At 45.9% G+C, this 17824-nt stretch overlaps 1 protein-coding gene across 10 annotated transcripts in view; it reads right to left on the reverse strand.

The window, feature by feature from the left end:
* Nucleotides 1–15769, reverse strand: part of LOC108934885 (inactive ubiquitin carboxyl-terminal hydrolase 54-like) — a 58970-nt gene extending 43201 nt beyond the window's left edge. For 8 of the 10 annotated variants that reach the window (XM_018753061.2, XM_018753060.2, XM_018753059.2 and 5 more), the window contains exon 1: nt 15661–15731. Coding sequence is in view for 1 of the 10 variants with exons in the window: in XM_018753062.2 (XP_018608578.2) it covers nt 15661–15726 (66 nt within the window). In the remaining 9 variants the exon portion in view is untranslated. Of the gene's footprint in view, nt 1–15609; nt 15629–15660 lie in introns of those variants that run through there. The other 2 variants (XM_018753062.2, XM_018753064.2) reach the window with 2 other exon arrangements.
* Nucleotides 15770–17824: the final 2055 nt, after the last annotated feature.

Consider the following 17824-nt stretch of genomic DNA (forward strand, 5'->3'; position numbering starts at 1 on the left):
TTTTCTAGAACATTCTGAAATTTCGACCCCAGTCTTTCATTTGACTCTGCTTCAGCCTTTGTCCTTCGCACCGAGGTCAAAAATACACAAACATTTTCATTTATCCACGATTCTCAGATTTCGGCCTTTCCCATTGAACTTGTTCCTAAACGGGGTATAAGCTGTAAATCGCAAACAGGTTTAGCTCATCTCTTTCGTTGAGTTGGGAGGATGCAGTGGTGCTGGGGTATGATTGTTTACTAAAAAGATTCACTTCGCCCAACAACTCACTTTACCCCTGATGTCTTGAGTTCATGTAAGGTGTAAATGTGCATGCACTCTAACTTTAAGATCATGATATAAGATCGGATAAACCTTTATGCAACTATTCCTGCTGGGTGGTGCAGCGAGTAGCGCTGCTGTCTCACAGAACCTGTTTGGTGCAAGAGGACATGGGTTCAACCCTCACTTAGTCTGTGTGGAGTTTGCATGTTCTCTCTGTATGTGTGTGTTTTCCTCCAGGCGCTCTGGTTTCCTCCCACAGTCCAAAGACATGCTGTTCAGGTTCCCCCATAGTGTGTCAGTGAGAGTGTGTTCCACTGATGTATGGATGAGTGACCCAGTGTAAGTAGTGTATCTAGCAGTGTAAATCACCACGGTGAATAAGGTGTGTGGGCTGATAACACTACATAGAGTTCATTGGAAGTCACTTTGGAGAAAAGCATCTGCTAAGTGAATAAATGTACTCCTGTATATAGTGTAAATGTTTACATGTCTCAAAAAAAGTTATTAGTACGAAGGTGATCAGGAATCGTCGATATTCGGATAAAGTTTCATGCAGCTACTTGTGTGATGAACATAGTTTCTTTCCACCATAGGAACCAAACTAACTGTACTTAAGAATCACACGTCTGCATCCAAGTGTCTCTTTTTCTGTTCATGTAATGAACACATTGTATTTCCTGAGATGCACGTCGCTTTGGAGAAAAGCGGCTGCTAAATGAATACATGTAAATGTAAGATTTTTAGCTCTTAAAAATAACCACGAGACCATTCAAAAGACTTTGCGGTTTGCCAAAACGAGAATCTCTCACACACACACACACACACACACACACACACACACACACACACTGAAACCACTTGTCCCAAGGGGAGTCGCAGTAAGCCGAAGCCTAACCCGGCAACACAGGGCGCAAGGCTGGAGGGGGAGGGGACACACCCAGGATGGGACGCCAGTCCATCGCAAGGCACCCCAAACAGGACTCGAACCCCAGACCCACCAGAGAGCAGGACCCGGCCAAACCCGCTGCACCACCACGCCCCCTCAAAACGAGACTCTTGAGGCAATGTTTTTTTTTTTTCCATTATTATTATTTTAAATTCATCTTATAGCATGACAGTGGCTGTGTATGTCTGGTACAGTGATGCCATGTGCATAACCAACAGCAGGCGAAATTCTGGTAGCTACACACACTTTGTTCTTTTTAATAGCAGTATAAATGTTGCATTGGTGCCCTTTTGCAATGGTACACAGTGCTGCGCAGGGAATTCCTTCTTCAGTTAAACTCAAAACTATCTCATGCATTTTCACAAGGCTTCGGTCACATTTGCATGACTCAGACAGACGAAATGGCCCTTTGCAATTATGAGGATCTCTACTTAGGCTCACTGAACCCAACCTTGTACCTTCAGCATTCCAGGCAGACTATGGCATCCAGACAGGTATACTTTACAAATACACTGCAGCATCTTGCATGCAGTTTCATTCCTCGGTATATCTGCTCAAAGTTTAGCCCGGAAAGTTGTTTCAGACTCCCTCATTAGCTGAATGGAGAGAAGGTTTCGTCCATGTGAACGAAAAAGCAACATCCAATGTTGGGTTAACGCAGAAAATGGAAATAAAAAGAGAAGAATGAAGAGCGGCTGCCGGAAAGTCTGACACCAGTAGCTTCTGGTTCCACATAATTGTCTTTCGCTTCCATGGAAATAAGTCCTTTTGCGAACGGATTCATCTCACGACACTAAGTGACGTCAGCGAAACGACCAGTGCTGGAGCTCCATATCTTTGGCAGAGTTGTTCCACACAGGATCCTCCAACAGTTCTGGCACAGAAGCAGAATTATCATCCTGTCTGATGTTCCTGCTTCCACCACCGAACAGCTCCAACTGACCCAGAATGCCACTGTTTGACCTGCAAAAGTGCTTCCATGCATCTCCCCTCCTTGTCTCACTCCACTGGCTTCCTGTAGCTTCCTGTATCAACATCAAAACTTATGACCAACAAGACGGTTTAAGGATCTCCACCCCAATACCTACAGAACCTGCTTACACCCTACATCCAGCAAGAGCTCTGAGCTCCTCCACCTCTGACTGGTTGGTGCTCTCATTCACAAGATGTCCAGAACTGGAAGTTCATAGCTTCCCAGTCCTGGACCCAATGCACTGTAATGATTTCCCCGTCGTGGAGAACTACCAAATTCCTTTTGAAATTCAAGAAGGCTCCCAAAACGCATCTCTATAAAACCTACTTCTCCAGTGATCTCCTAACTGCTCCAAAAACTGACATCGCACCATCTGTCACGATCACCTTTGTATTTCCTATCAACACGTGGCCACTCGCGTAAGTAAAAACAGCGGTATCGGACAAACTGCTTCAGCAATCACGCGTCTGCACCTATAACTCGTCGTCTGTTGTGAAAAGCAGTCTTGTTTACACTGAGCTGTACCGCCAAACGTAGAAATGCAAATGTAATGTAAATGTAGAAGTTGCCATCAGTGCCGCCCCAGGGGGTGGTCTTCCTCGCTGCAGCTTCTCCACAGTGTCAGATTCCCTCCTGGTGGCACGAAGGCGGAACACCTCCCCTCTTGTTCCACAGGGGGCGACGGTGAGGAATTTATGAGCGCGAACAGAAAGGGAAGGAGGGGGCCTCAGTAATTTTCCATTATGAAAGTGCAGAACAGGCATCCGAGAAACTGGGCACGGTTGCCGCCGCATGGTGCCACCGCCAGTCACCATGGAAATGGACCGAGCGCAGGGAAAAGCACGCGGCACGAGACGATGCACAGGCCGCCCCCCCATCCCTCCACCCCCCGAATGTGGCTGCAGGGCCGGCCCAAGCGAGTGCAGTCTTGTTCGTGGTCCATTTTGCACAACACATAATGCACGCGCTATAAACTGTGCTCTCCAATCGTCACTATGAACGTTCTGCCGAATCTCTGGACTTTATGTAATGATTTACCAATTGGACAGGAGAGTAAATGTACGGGTTAAGTTCAGGTAAGCCATTTCGTGTTTGCAGAGTAAAATCACAGTGAGCCTAATGTGCTTCTCGTGACGCTGCTCTGACAAGTGAGCCGCTACGGAGCAATGACCCCCCCCCCACCCCACCCCCAGCATGTGGTACGACACCTTTTCATCTCACCGACCAGACAACTTCTATGCACCATGTGTCCTCCGTGGGGTGATACATTTCCTCTCCTGGGAGAGCAACAGTGTTTACCGGTCCCCAAACTCTCAGTGTCGCTAATAGTCAGCTAATGCTTCCAAGAAGCTCCCCAAACTGTTCCCTAGCAGATTTATGGCAGTAAAATCCAGATTTTGTTCTGGGTTGGGAGCATGTAGGGGTGGGGTGGGTTGATTGCCGAGTTGTGTAGTGTATGAGGGTTCAATCAGATTTTTCTTTAAATACGTTGGTGGCTGATGTGATGTTCGGTATTGTAACCAGTGCCTAAAAAATGAGCTTATACAATCAAACTGCTGGGCTAATCCAACCCATCCTCCCCTCAGTGTCGATCATATTTACAATATCCTACTAAAAACGCTTTCTGAAAAGATGGATTCTCCCCGAGGCTTTGGCTATATACACAGACATAACTATAGATCATTCACGGCAGGGGTGTTGTACACCGACCTCCAACAAATGAGTTTATGTTCTTTTTGGCATGGCCGCTTCACCGAAAATATTCGGCCCACCACTTCCTCCCAGTGGATTCAGGTTTCTTCCTAAATTATAAGAAGGACAAGGTAACCCGTTGCGGAAATACTGTAGCAATCATCAAGACTTGGCATCTTGCAGTGTGGCAAGTCACGGGGTAGGCAGTACCCCAGAAAGCCCTCCTCTCTCCAGCAATGACGAGCGTTTCGACACACTGACCGCCCTTCGCCATAGACCTCCTCGGGATGAACGCAGAAGAACATCCGAAGCGAGCCATTCCCTGAGCACGCCCGTCTTTGTCAAACTTGGGTGTCTGGAGAAACCGCCACAGGCTACGTGGGTGTACGGCGTCAGAATCGTGACACGGATAGGTGTTTATTTCATTTCAACGACAGCCTGTAGACTGACAGGTAGAGTAGCAAAATGACAAGGAGCTCAAAAACGGGCAAAGTCTGTAATAAACAGAAATGGAGGCAGCTGTAAACACGTAGGATGCAGGTAGCTTACGACGACCATCCCATCAACCTCAAGTCCTAACATTTGGCAGTAATTTCTACAAACCACTGCTCTACCTGCTCTACAATGACACTAGCTGGCCACTCTGTCATCATGCACCATATCTCTTATTGACTCAGTCACTGTGTCTATGGACGGTTGGGTTTTATTTACAGAACATTTCATTTGTGACTCCCATTATTTAACATGGCTAGCAAACAAAAATGTGAGCATTCTGGTGGTTCTGAAAAGAAAAAGCAAAAGAAAGCATGTTTAGGAAATGAAAATAACAGTGCATCATAAAAATATAATACTGTGCTATTCACTATTATCATTCTATATTACCATTAACATGAACTATGTATGAAATTAGTGAGAAAATATAAGTGTCAACATACAATGTAGAATTCATGCTTGCTAAAGGTTTATACATCAATAAGTCACTTTATATAAAGAACAGAAGCCCATCGTAAGTCCAGAACAACTGGTACCAACAGCAAAGATGGTTTCAGGTTCTATGTTCCCAGGTGTGCCTGGAGTACAGGTATCAGCTGTACCTGTAAATCGTCAAGAGAGGCTCTCACACCGTTTTCAGTTTCCTCATCACCCTGGAGGTCAGACCAAGGGACCGTTTGCATCCTTTAAATGCACTTTGCAGTCAGTGGGTCCATTTCCGAATCGTCGCACACTCACCTGGGATGGCACGGCCTTCTAGTGCCAGCGAAACCAATGGAGACTCCGAAGTTCGACCGCGTCTACGTGAAAAGTGCAAACGGACTTCGTTCCAACCAAAATGTCTTGTGTCACTCAACCCAGGTATGAAACCTCCTAACATGTTTGACAGCCACACAACAGATTTGACAAACCCACATGATGATACGAAGGGGGGAAAAAAAATCCACTGAGAGGATTAGCGTTTATACCCAGCGAGCGACACGGATGATGAGCAACTCGCACGCAAACTTCACTTGAGAGGGTCCTCCCTGCATGTGGAAAGCATTTACATAATGTTTACCCATTTCTGATTAAACATAGACTCAGGTGGACATAAATGAGCGGCTTTAGTCAAAATCCCCCCCAAGCCATCATGTTTTTTGACGAACTGTAAGGCTCATTTAACGTTTAATTTATTTCGGATGCTTTTTTAGGGTGCATTGACTTCCTAATTGCTGAGATTAACAAGAGCAGTATAGGCGTGCAACGAGAAAAACAAACGTTACACCCTAATTTAGTAAAGGTGATGTCCGAGTATAACTGCACCGCATGAAACCCAAGTTGCCAATTGTGTCATTTAAAGCCCAACATGATTTCTGTAGCAAATGTAAGTAAATATGAATCCTGTCCCAGGCAAGTGCCAGATCCCCTGCTGAGACCATCAGAAGCGTATGACCGCCTCCGTGTCATGACTGTGCAAGCCAATAAAAACTATGAGCATCGCTTTACAATGAAGTATGGATCGTAATACTCGATGTGACTTTCTTACAAATAATAATAATAAGTACAAGCATATACAAAAGGCAGTGCAGCGCCGTGCCGATTCTGAACAATACTCTAGTCCGTTTATGCTTTTACGCTTAGCGTTCTAGAATATTTCTGACACATCATCTACTGAACAACATACTTATTCAAATGCATCAGCAGACGTCAAGGACAACTGCCGTAGCACCATCATCTTACGGCACAAACATAAATATCGGCTATTTTGGTGGGTCTGTTGGAGGAATCACTCTGTTGCCAATGGATACTGGATGAGCTCCATTTGGCAATTAAACAGTGAACGTATTTCAAAAGCCTGCACTTCGTAGACAATTCTTTTTAATGTTAAGTAGGGGGAGTGAGGGGTGGGGAGTGAAACCGTCCTCAAAGTTCAACTTCCACAGAGTTGTGAAATGAAGATGATGTTAGGAAGGAAGAAGGTGCTGGAAGAAATACGCAGAATTTTGGAGGGAACAAAAGCAGCTGGTTCTTTAAGTGGCTTCAAGGGGTTCTTTGTAGGATCGGGACCCAACAAGAATCAACTATTCATCTCAGGAGACAGCGGATGACATCTAGACACAAAGAAGCTCCACAAAACCGTGTTGGGCTTTTCAGCTTACTTCATGCCTTCAGTTGTGTTGGGTCAGCCCATTCGCAGGAGCACAAATCTGAACAATTTATAGACTGAAGGACTTTATGTATCTGCTTTGAAGTTTGGGGCAAAGAGTGTTTTTTACACAAGGTTCTGGATGTAAATACAAAGGATTACGAGTGACTCAAGACGGCCAGACTTCTTCTGGTCTACCATTGGTTAATTTGTGCAAAGAATCCAATATTTCATGTTTAATTTGAAGGGCGGAGCGCTCTCAACTTCCCATGAAATCATCACCATATAATGAAGTGTGACAGTTGCTTAAAAGGTGGCCTAAGCAGCATGTCTGCAAACTTCCCCCGGTGCACTGGCAAAAAAAAAAAACTGGCTTTTAAAATCAAAATCAGGTTTTTAAATCAGGAAATAACACTAAACGAAAAAATGTAACTTTCTGATGTTGCTGTGCTGCATTCCGTCTTCAAACCTTTACGCAATCAATCAATCAAATCATGCACAAATAAGTTCCAGTAACACTGCTACACTTGAAGGATCTTTAAGCAGAAACAAGCACCAGGTGCAGCAAATTAACCCCCAACTTTAAACAGAAGCTCAGGAGAGAGATGAGGGATTTATATTTATATACACTAATAACATGCTTTAAAGACAGTATTTTGAAGTTGCCGAAGACTGTTACTGTATTTGAGTCTCCTCTGCTTGTTTTCAATTCTCTAGTACTCGATACGTTTTTTTTTCTTGCTCGTCAATTTTATCTCTCTGAACTTTATTAGTTATTGGGTTAGGGTTATTCGCCAACTGTGGCGTTATGCGCACAAAGCAAACATTAAGTTCATACATTACTACACACCTGGTTACTACCCAACCAGGACACTCATCCCTCCAACATTTCCAACCTCTCATGTACAACAGCGACATCCGCTCCTATATGAATGAACAGACGTACAGAAATGGGTTGTTTCCAAAAATTCCGATTTGCTATGACTCCGTTAATAAATTTTTTCAATAACATCGAAGCAGAAACGCATTTCTCAAATTCTTCCCATGAACTTGGAGGCAAAGCTGAGATGTGGACTCTCTTCAAATGTTCTGTTAATCCGGCAGAAAGACTGCCGTTTCACCCGGACTTTTCTTCTTTCGGGTCACTGAAGATGCTTCATCCATTCATAAGAGCCAATTGAGAGAATAAAATCATTTGTTTTTCACCTTTAATCAAGGATCCTGGAGTATTTCTCGAGGACGTTTGTTCGGTTTCAAGCTTCATTTGACACACCTGTGCCTGGGCTCAAACTCCTGTGGCCAACCTGGGATTTCAAGGTTACAGACCAGAAAATGTGCAGGTTTTAGTCCCAGGAGGCAAACTGAAGACCTCCAGCAAATGCCAATCTGAGTAGATCGCACTCAAAAAAAGTTGCGTTAAAGTGTGAATCTATATGGCGTAGAGTAATTAAATATGTTAAAAAGCATGCCGTGGCAGATCGTATCCCTCAGTTCCCAGAGATGCCCTCGTGAACTCGGATGAGATAAACCTCCTTCAGCGGCGTGTCCTGCTCACGAGTCTGGGAACTGGATGCTCTCCAAGTGCCGCAGGGTTTAATTTGTGATGCGTGCGCACAGATAATTTAATGGCTATATTAGCAGAGACAAGTAGTGTCTTAAACATTTCAGTGGTTGATCAATCACCGTCCGCCTTCATCGTGCCTGTGGGAGCAATTACCGTTAAATATGTACCCGCAACGCAAAAAAATGGGATACTTGGACTTTTTGGAAACGGACTGCGTCGCACTACGTGACAATATGTGCTCTGTCTCAGAATATCAGTTGAACTAAGCAAATCTAATTTTAAAGAAGTAAAAGGGGACAATGCACTACACAAATGAACATAAGCCTCCGGATGAAACGCTTCCAGGCTTAACAGCCGTGACCATAAGTCATCGCTGGGAATTCCTACATGAACAAGTTCAGAAAGGCCCTCAAGTACATTTATTGAGGAATGGAAGCCTCTGCAGAATGGCATCACAATGACTTATCCTACTTATCATACACCTCTTTTTTGGACCAGCCACTGCTGAAACTGGGACACTTGTTCTGTGTGGGGGGAGGAGGTTTTGTCACTTGGCCCCGTTCTCCAGAACGTGCCAGAAGGACCATTAATGGTCTGTCTGCTCTTGTGTCTGCGTTGACCTAGCGTTGGGTTTGTGTCATCCCAGCTTGGGGGTCTTTGGCCTGCTGTTATCCCAGCTTCAGAACCTTTGACCTGGTGTCACCTACCTTGAGGGCCTTTGGGCCAGTATCCACCCAGCTTTGCTGCCAGGAAGCTAAGTCCATTGTGATGTTTTCTACATTTTAAAACGCCCACAAATCCTGTAGTGAGATTGTTGGACCTCACGGAGTCCCTGGCATAAACCTAAGACTTTTCCCATCACCGGGATTCATTTGGGCAAGTTCTTCAGACATAAATGTATCCGCACACCTTTAGAGTACACTTGGCTAAAAAATTCATATTGCATCACTCACATTCCCGGGAGTCATCAGGTCCTCGGTGTTTTCATCTGTGTTTAATCGCATTGCACAGAGCAGCTACTGGACATGCTGTTGGACGAACAGATAAAAATCACTTCCTCGGAATACTTCCACCCACATATACAGTGACAGAGCTGGCATTTGATGTGCGGTTTCCTACTTTTTGCCTAAATTGCACAGCCAATGTGCCCAAAATGTCACTCCAGATTATGCTGACAAAGGTCACCACAAGTGTGTGAGAATGAGAAGCACCGAAGCAGGAGGGAGATCTTGGACTAACCCTTTGCCGATAACTATGTACACAGCACATGGTATATACCGTATGTATCATGCTGTATACGTGTCAGCGAATCCCCTAGAAATTACTACTACTACTAGCATGCTGGAAAAGCACAGCTAGCACTTTCTCCTCATTGTCAGTCAGGGTTTTTCTCAAAAAACATCCTAATTGCAGTTTCCTAATACGTTGAGTCGAACAAACTGATTCCTGAGATTGGCAGCGAAAGACAACATGACGATGGGGACATAAGGACTGGTCCATCAGCAGTCACTGCTGGCTTCTGGAGACATCATAATTTGAGAAGGTGCAAACTCAACCAATTTTTTTTTTATCTACCTTTTCTTTGCCTTGGTAACCCCATGCGTATACTCCAGGACTCTTGAATCCTTGAGACTGCGCGAGAACACAAAATTTCAACTGGGGAAATAAGTACTGTAGTCTTAACATCTGAGTTCCTACAAACGCGTAGATGCAGCCCAGGACCAAAGTCGATTTCAACTGAAAACTCTTTTTTCTAGCTTTAGAGGCATTGCACATGGAAGTTCTGTATTCCTGGTGAAGTTTTGGGGCAGTGGCCCCAAGGGAGCCAGGTGTTCATCAGCAGTATGAGACCTAGTCCTGGACTTGGAGCTTCTCCTCAGTCCCCTGATACACCAACTGTCAGAAGAGCAAGCATCCTCACAACTCCAAAACGCTGCCTGCTGCTGCAACCCGGAGAGCAGAGCGGATGAGGAGGAGGTCTAGGGGACTCCAGAAGACCGTGAGGTAGGTTCAGTGTATCTTCCTTTAGAGCCGTGATTGAGATGAGGTCTAACCAAGTTTAACACCTCTTACCTTTCGTTTCATGGCATTCTCTTTCTGTGTCCTCTTTTTCTCCAGCCGTTAATTTGTGACAGAAGACAAATTTTGAAAGGGTTCTATGATGTATTAAATGTTAGTATAATTTCTGAAGGGTTAACTGCTACTTTTGGCCCTCAGAAGCAGGTTTGCCCTGCGCCCTTGTGTATTCATGGTGCCGGTAACCCAGAAATCAGCAAGACGGGTTCTTTTTTTGGTTGCCCGGACAGTACAGACTGGATTGGGTGTGTACTTCCTGATCGAGGCGATTAAGTTCTTAATGAAATATGTTTTGGAGGCCAAGAGCTCATCTGTTCGGACCAAAGATTGCTATGATGCTGACGACTATCTTGCCGCCGTCACGGAAACGGGCATAATTGCAAAATCAATCGCTATTACAGCAAGTTTCTAAACCTCTCCCCAGTGGCATGTTAAATCTCTTACTAAATAAGGAGGAAACCCAAACAATTTTTTTTCCCCCTCCAGAATTCATCTCTCCCTAAGGGATTAAGCAGAATCTTCAATCTCTCTGCTCATTTCTTTCTGTTTACAGGATTCATTTCCTCTCCTCGTTTGTTGAAGGTAAACAAACATCTCCGTCTCCTCCATCCTGACCTTTCGCTGTGGAACGCGTTTGTGACATGTGACAAACTGAGGCATAAACAACGGATGCGTGACTTTCACGGCGCCGTCCTCTAGCAAACGACTCCGGCCCGAAACGATCATCACACTTGGTTTACAAATCATCGGTAAAATTCCCCCTTCCTATTTATATCAAACTTGAACCAGAGTAAATTGTTCCATTATGGTTTTATGACGATCAGATTCCAAATGACATCAGCGAGTGTGAAACCGCGGTACATACCGATGCCCAAGCAGATATGTCTTCCTGTGTCACTGCAAATTTATTGTAGAGTTCAAAGAAAAGGAAACCAAGATGTGGTTATGCAGTAGACTACAGGTAGCATGTGGGTTCATTTAAAGACTTCTGGACCCTTTGGTCAATCTGCATAACATCATACAGACAAACCGACTGTACAAATTCAGCCGAAGGACTTTTAGGACAACTTTTGAGTGATTTGGCCAAAAGGAGATGAAGCGTGTGAGATAATCTCACGGAAGGCAAACCAGGATGTTGCCTCACGAAAGACCAACAATCTGATTCAGTTTTTCCGCAACGGACTCCATCCCCAATCTCAACAACTTAAAACCACAACTTTTTTCCACCCCCCCCCTTGAACTTACACAACATTTTTCTTAATCACCGTGACAAATGAGAAAGGTCAATATGTTGTGTAACTGACGGAAAAAAAAATTTACTTAAGCTTGTAAGTCAGAGAAAACCAAAGAAACGTGAATAAAATTAAAGTGTCGAATAAATCAACATGGAATCATGGGAAAAAAATATCTACTTGATCAACCATGAGTGACCTGTGAGATCAGTTCTGTCTGCATCGTTTTAACTTCCAACTGGTTTTAAACAGCACTTGTTTCTGACACTCGGCCACCCTGCCTGCTGCCGTCTTCATCTCATCTGGTGGAGATTAGAGCTGATGTGTTGGGCACGGTCTGTTGTTGCTCAGGAAATGAAGCAGGGAATCCTCCCCGCTGGTGTGACGTAGGGAGCCCTGGGAGTCTGGCTGGGCTATTCTAGATGTGGAGATGAAAACTGAAAGGACAGTCACCTTCTCAAAGGGAATAGGAACAACCATGTGAGAAACTCCTCAGAAACCTTTAAACTTGAAATGATCATCAGGTGAAGCAACCCAAACATATGCTGGTCTGACACAGTCGACCCAATTTGACATCTGTGCCTCCAAACCACCTTCCCTGATTTTGGAGAACAAGGAGTGGCAGTACTTTCTGAGAAGAGCGTGATTCATCTTCTCAAACCTTTTATATCATAAAGTCAACTAGAACTTTGTGAAATTATCAGTCAGACGCTACGACAAGAACATCAAATCTGGACATCATGAGCTCTTCAGAGCATAAGAAACTTTTTCCTTGGATGGGTGTATCTGGCTGATCTCTCACCCTGGATGATGAAGACCAGAAGGTACAGTGTGTCACCAGCATGTTCGTATAGCAGAGCTCGATGTTAACAGTTGTCTGACTGTCTGGCACCGGGAATTTGCTTAAAATTTCACAGTCACTCAGAATCATTCTGGTACCTGTCCAGTGGACAGGTGCACAGTAAGTTAAGGGGGGGGGGGGGGGAAATCAGGAAATTTTCTGCAAATTGTGTCATCTGATTTTTTTTCCCTTCCCTAGAAAGTGCCAAAATCTATAGAAATACCTTGCTGTTTTGTTGCTTTTAGTGGCACTCATGTATTCCCTATTTCAGCACTTGCATTTATAATCGACCATTTAATTCTGTTCTCTGTGAAATTTATTTCTGCATTAAAATTGTATTTAAGGTAAAAATGTAATTGATGAACAATTAATGTTTGTGTTGAGTTTGTGGCGATTAAAATATATTTTAAACCCAGACATTTACTTATTTTCGTCTGCCTGATATATTCCAAAATTGGACAGGGGGAAAACCTAACGGGACAAATAAAATGTATCTGGCCTGTGGATAACTAAACCCAAAAAGTTCATGTTGAGTCCTGCACTGGTTGGTGTAGTTTGCATAATTTTTTTCCTTGAACAGGACGTCCCACTCCGGGGTCTTGGCAACTGGGCTTTTTCAAATTAATAGCATCCATTAATTTCTTCTAAACATCAACAAAAAAAGTCAAGAGGTCATCTCCTGAGTATGATCCATGGGGATTCCACAGGGTGCACAGGAGTCTGGCTGCCAACCCCAACCTAAAAAAAGTCTACTAATGGATCTTTCCCATTTTTCAGGGTCCCTCTGAATCCCCAGTGGAAAAACCGATCCACTTCTGGCACCTTTGGAGGGGTCTCAGCCCTCGCTCGGCTATCAAGGATGGGAGTCTAGTGTAGACCCAGCTCCTCACGCCTTCTTTCCTTCTCTCATTTTGGTCCCTCACAAGGGGACAAGACCAAACACTTTTCTCCTATAACTTGCTTATGTGTAGAGACCAAGACCAAGAAAACTGTGCTCATAGGCTCCCCGTAACCAACCAGGGGCACCGAGGCAGAATATCGTCATATCTAGTGGGTCAATTAGCTCTCAAAAGCTCTGGCTCAATGATCGAGCCTCAGCTGATGCTACCACTTAAATCCTTCCTCATGATGACAAAGTACAAGAATCTCAAGGTACTGCTCCTTTTTTAGAGGAGCGTGATGGAGGTCAGGACGGAAAGGACACATTCTTAAGACTTTGTGGTGGACTGACCTCATCGTTTTCTCCACATTAGATCTTCCTTTGAGGGCCACCGAGTTTCAATCTCAGACAAAGACGAGATGGAAGCGGGCAAATTGGTGACGGAAGACAAACCGGTGCTGAATCCACAGGTGATCCAGCCCACACATAACAACGTGAACGTTTGCATTCCAGCATTTCGAAACTGCTCCGACCAACCTCAGAAGAGGCAGGATGTTGGCTTAGCTTCAGCGCCGTCTCCATAATCTCCGTGCTTTCCGAAGTCCACAAAAAAATCCTGCTGTTTGAGTGGATTCCATTCCACCTCATGAGATTAACAGCGGACTAGTTATGCTTTTCCAGCATCTAAATGTCAAACCCACCACCTCCAGCAGATCCGCCCTTGGCTGCTATCACCTGGTACCTCTCTCTGCAGGTCTTTCTGCCTTAGATCCATTTCAAGGAGCCTTTGTGATGTTTCTTCAGCAGTCAGAGCCTTCCAAAATGAGAAGGACAGGAAAGCAGACACTCCTGCTCTCTGTTTCACACTGGTAACCGTGGAAGCTAACAAGTAACCATGAGGGACGGAGATCGAGGGATCCGGTAAACTTAAGGGACGGTGACGGATAGATGTGGTAACCATGACAGATGGAGATATAAGGTAGGAACCACACCGAGGCAAACGATGTAAACTTTATATCCCTCGGTCGCATCGCGAGTGTGGCCGGGTACGAGCCTTAACCTCGGAACCAAGAGGAACCCCACCCCCCCCCCCGGGGCAAAATCCGCTGTTAAAATTCTGACTGACGTGCCAGCTGTCTTAAAATAGCTTTACAATCACGTTGCGTAAGAACCAGCGCGTGCAAAAAAAAAAAAAAAAAAACAAAAAAACAAAAAGAACTCCAACGAAAGGTGACCAAATTTGCGACCCCACATCTCAATATCGCTGTGCGGTGGCAGCTGTTGCCTTGGGAGATCAGCAGGTTTGAGACCGCAGCCTGTCAGCCAGTTTGAAGCACCTGGTGACAAGCTGTCACAGTGCCTTAACTACATACTCTTATTTTAAATAGGACGTATAAATAGAGGGTGGCACAGCAGGTGCTTCACCATTCCTGGCCTGTGGGTTCGATCTCTTCTCCTCTGGGTGGAGTTTGCTCATTCTCCACGTTTGCATGGGTTTCCTCCCAGTGCTCTGGTTTCCTCCCACAGTCCAAAGACATGTTCCGAGCGAACTGGTGACTCTAAACCGCCTGCCCGGGGTGTACCCTGCCGCACATCCTGGGCTTCCGGTTTAGGCACCAGACCCCGACAAGCCTGCACTGGATGGATGGATGGATGGATGGATGAATGAGAGTGAAAAAAGACAACAGATCCTGAGCTTCAGAAAGAACTTGACTCTGTTCCATGCTTTCCCTCCCCCCTTTCGCTATGACACAGGCGGAGCACCAGGAATCACACACTGGACTCCCTTTGTTTCGCAGCAGGAGCCAGGAGGAGACCGATGGTCCGCAGTGATCGGGTCCGGCGGGCTGCGGGGGTCCGCGCTCGCGCGCTGCCACGAGCTGCGCACCAGCAGGAACGGCATCGCCGCGCGCATGCAGCTCGCAGTGTCACGCTTTGAAATCGCCCCGAGTTGTCGGGACCGCACCGCACGTGCCGCGCGCGCGCGGACACGCTCCGCGACGCGATCGCTTTCGCTCGGCGGCCTGACGTCACCCGAGACGCGGCCGCACGGGTCCGAAGCGCGCGCCCCCCACCTCCTCCCGTGCGGAGAGCGACCGCGTGCGCCGGAACGTTTGTCACCGCCGAAGAGACGTGAAGGTGGCGTTTCGCGCGCGCCGACGCAGAGGCGCGCATCCGCGCGCGCGGTTCGTTCCACGGTCACGTGTACCGCAGACAAAACACCCGATCACCCCCCCGGTACACACACACACACACACACACACACACAAGAGCACGAGAAGAAAGGCACAACCGACGCGCTGATGAGCAGCGGGAAGACGATCGGCTCGTGCAACGGTGGTGATCCACCACGGACGGAGAAGAGCGCGTGAGCCCATGCCAGCATCCCTGCATCCTGTGTGTGTGTGACCTGCACGGCTCAGTCTGTCAGACCCCCCACCCCGCCCCCCGCAGGCACACAAACAAACACACACGGCAAAGCGCCCGAGTCGCAACATTCCTTCCAAAAGCCACACTGTACCTTGTTTTACCACAGTAGCGCTGCACCGCAAGGCCAAGAGCGCGCACTCACCTCCCGCGTCCAGCCCGCTCCACTGTGCTGCCCCGTCTGAGGGCTGATCGCGCACTGGAAGCTCATCCGCAAAACCGCGAACCCGCAGCAGCGCCCCCCAGCGGAGCCGCGGAGACACGCACTTATCGCGATACTTTATAACGTTGTGGGTTTTTTTTAAACATTTTTCTCATTATTAATTTTTATTTTTCCTTCGCTTCAGTATGAATTCGAACTGCAATCCAATGCAAACCCTGCGAGGTGCTGCCCCCTATCGGTCCCGTGTCCAGCAGCGCTGGAAATCCCTCCCTACAGTGTAAATCGTTACCACAGTAGTTACCACACCGAGCTCCATGGATACATGCATGTGCAGACCTTCTGAGGCTTTCAAGTAACCTTTACAGTAACCCCGGGCCAAATGGATCTGCAATGACCGTGTCTGAACTTGGCGCCTGTTATCGAATATTAATGTGCTGTAATGAAATGCAGGCCCTGCAATGTGGACATTAAAGTAGCAGTGTGAAATCGCGGTAAATGAATAGATGGCGTTCAGGTTAATCGTCCTTTCTGTGTTACTTATAGCAGGGTACTTTCAGTTCAGCGCGGTCGTTTTCCTGCGAGTACTTCTATCTTCAGTTAATGAGGTCATATTATTCCTCTCGTGGCACGTTGAATATTAAAGAGACGTCTCTGCCGCTGACTCCGGACAGGTCTTCTGCTCAGTTCGCTCTAAGGTACAAGGACAGAGCTCAGAGGCCCACAAGTTGGCTGATCGCACCATATAAATCTTTGCAACACTTGCTGGCCAGTTTCACTGGGAACCTTCCGGAAGATCAGTCAGTCTTCCCTTCTCTATGCGAAAGAAAATTTTACTGATCTGGAGGGCTGTGAATTTCTCCTTTGGCCCAACAAAGATTGCGGTAATGACCACAGTAAAGGTTATGGAAGGGTTACAGAAGTAAATGTTATGGTCAGGGTTAGGGTTAGGGTGAGTGATTGTATTACAGTTATGTTAGTGATTGAGTTAGGGTTGGGGTTAGAGTTAGTGATCGGTTATGGTTCATGATCAGGTAAGGATTTGAGTTGGGGTCAAGGGTGATGATCAGATTAGGGTTATTGAGTGAGTTAGGATTTAAATTAGGGTCAAAGGTGAAAATCATATTAGGGTTACTGAGTGAGTTAGGGTTAGGGTTTGAGTTTGGGTCAAGGGTGATGATCAGATTAGGGATACTGAGTGAGTTAGGGTTTGAGTTTGGGTCAAGGGTGATGATCAGTTTAGGGTTACTGAGTGAGTTAGGGTTAGGATTTGAGTTGGGGTCAAGGGTGATGATCAGATTAGGGTTATTGAGTGAGTTAGGATTTAAATTAGGGTCAAAGGTGAAAATCATATTAGGGTTACTGAGTGAGTTAGGGTTAAGGTTTGAGTTAGGGTCAAGGGTGATGATCAGTTTAGGGTTACTGAGTGAGTTAGGGTTAGGGCTTGAGATGTCAAACCTGAGCTACTTGAAACAACCGTTGAATTCCACACCTACCTAGTGAATGGACACACTCTCTTGTTCCACCCTTCACACCTTTTCCTACACTAACCGAATTTCCTTCGTGACGCCAAATTGGGTTTTTCATCTCCTGACGATAGACAGAGGGGTAAATGTAGTAACGTATTAGTGAGTTAACATCATTATGTTCATTCGTCATTTACTTATCTCTTAGATACCCCCCCAAATCCAAAGTGACACTTTCCCTAATACTTTTATCTCTTTTTCAATTTCACCTTGTTTCTTTGCACCTATTTGTTTATTCTTATGTACTTTCCTCAGGGTGATTATTTCCTTGCAGTGCGATTCCAATGTCTGTATGCGTACTGGTGTAGCTACATCCAGTTTTCTTCCGCATTAATGAAGATCTCATCCATTCATCCACTCATCCATTCATTCAGTCTCTTTCTAGTCTGATTAAAATCCCAACAGAGCAAAAACTCATAAGACAAGAGCAATACGTAGGACTAGTGCCGGAACTGCTTTGTTTGCATAATTTTATCATATACTCTTCTGGAAAAATGAAAGCAGTGTGTTTTTGAGCAGCCTTTGTGTGTGCGGCGAGCGGGGAGCAGGGTGGCGCAGTGCCGTGTGTGTGGAAACGCAGTGGCACAGGGGTCGGGGCTGATTGATGGAGTCCGGCCTCTGCT

This window comes from Scleropages formosus, chromosome 3, assembly GCF_900964775.1.
Source record: "Scleropages formosus chromosome 3, fSclFor1.1, whole genome shotgun sequence".
Taxonomy (NCBI): Eukaryota; Metazoa; Chordata; class Actinopteri; order Osteoglossiformes; family Osteoglossidae; genus Scleropages; species Scleropages formosus.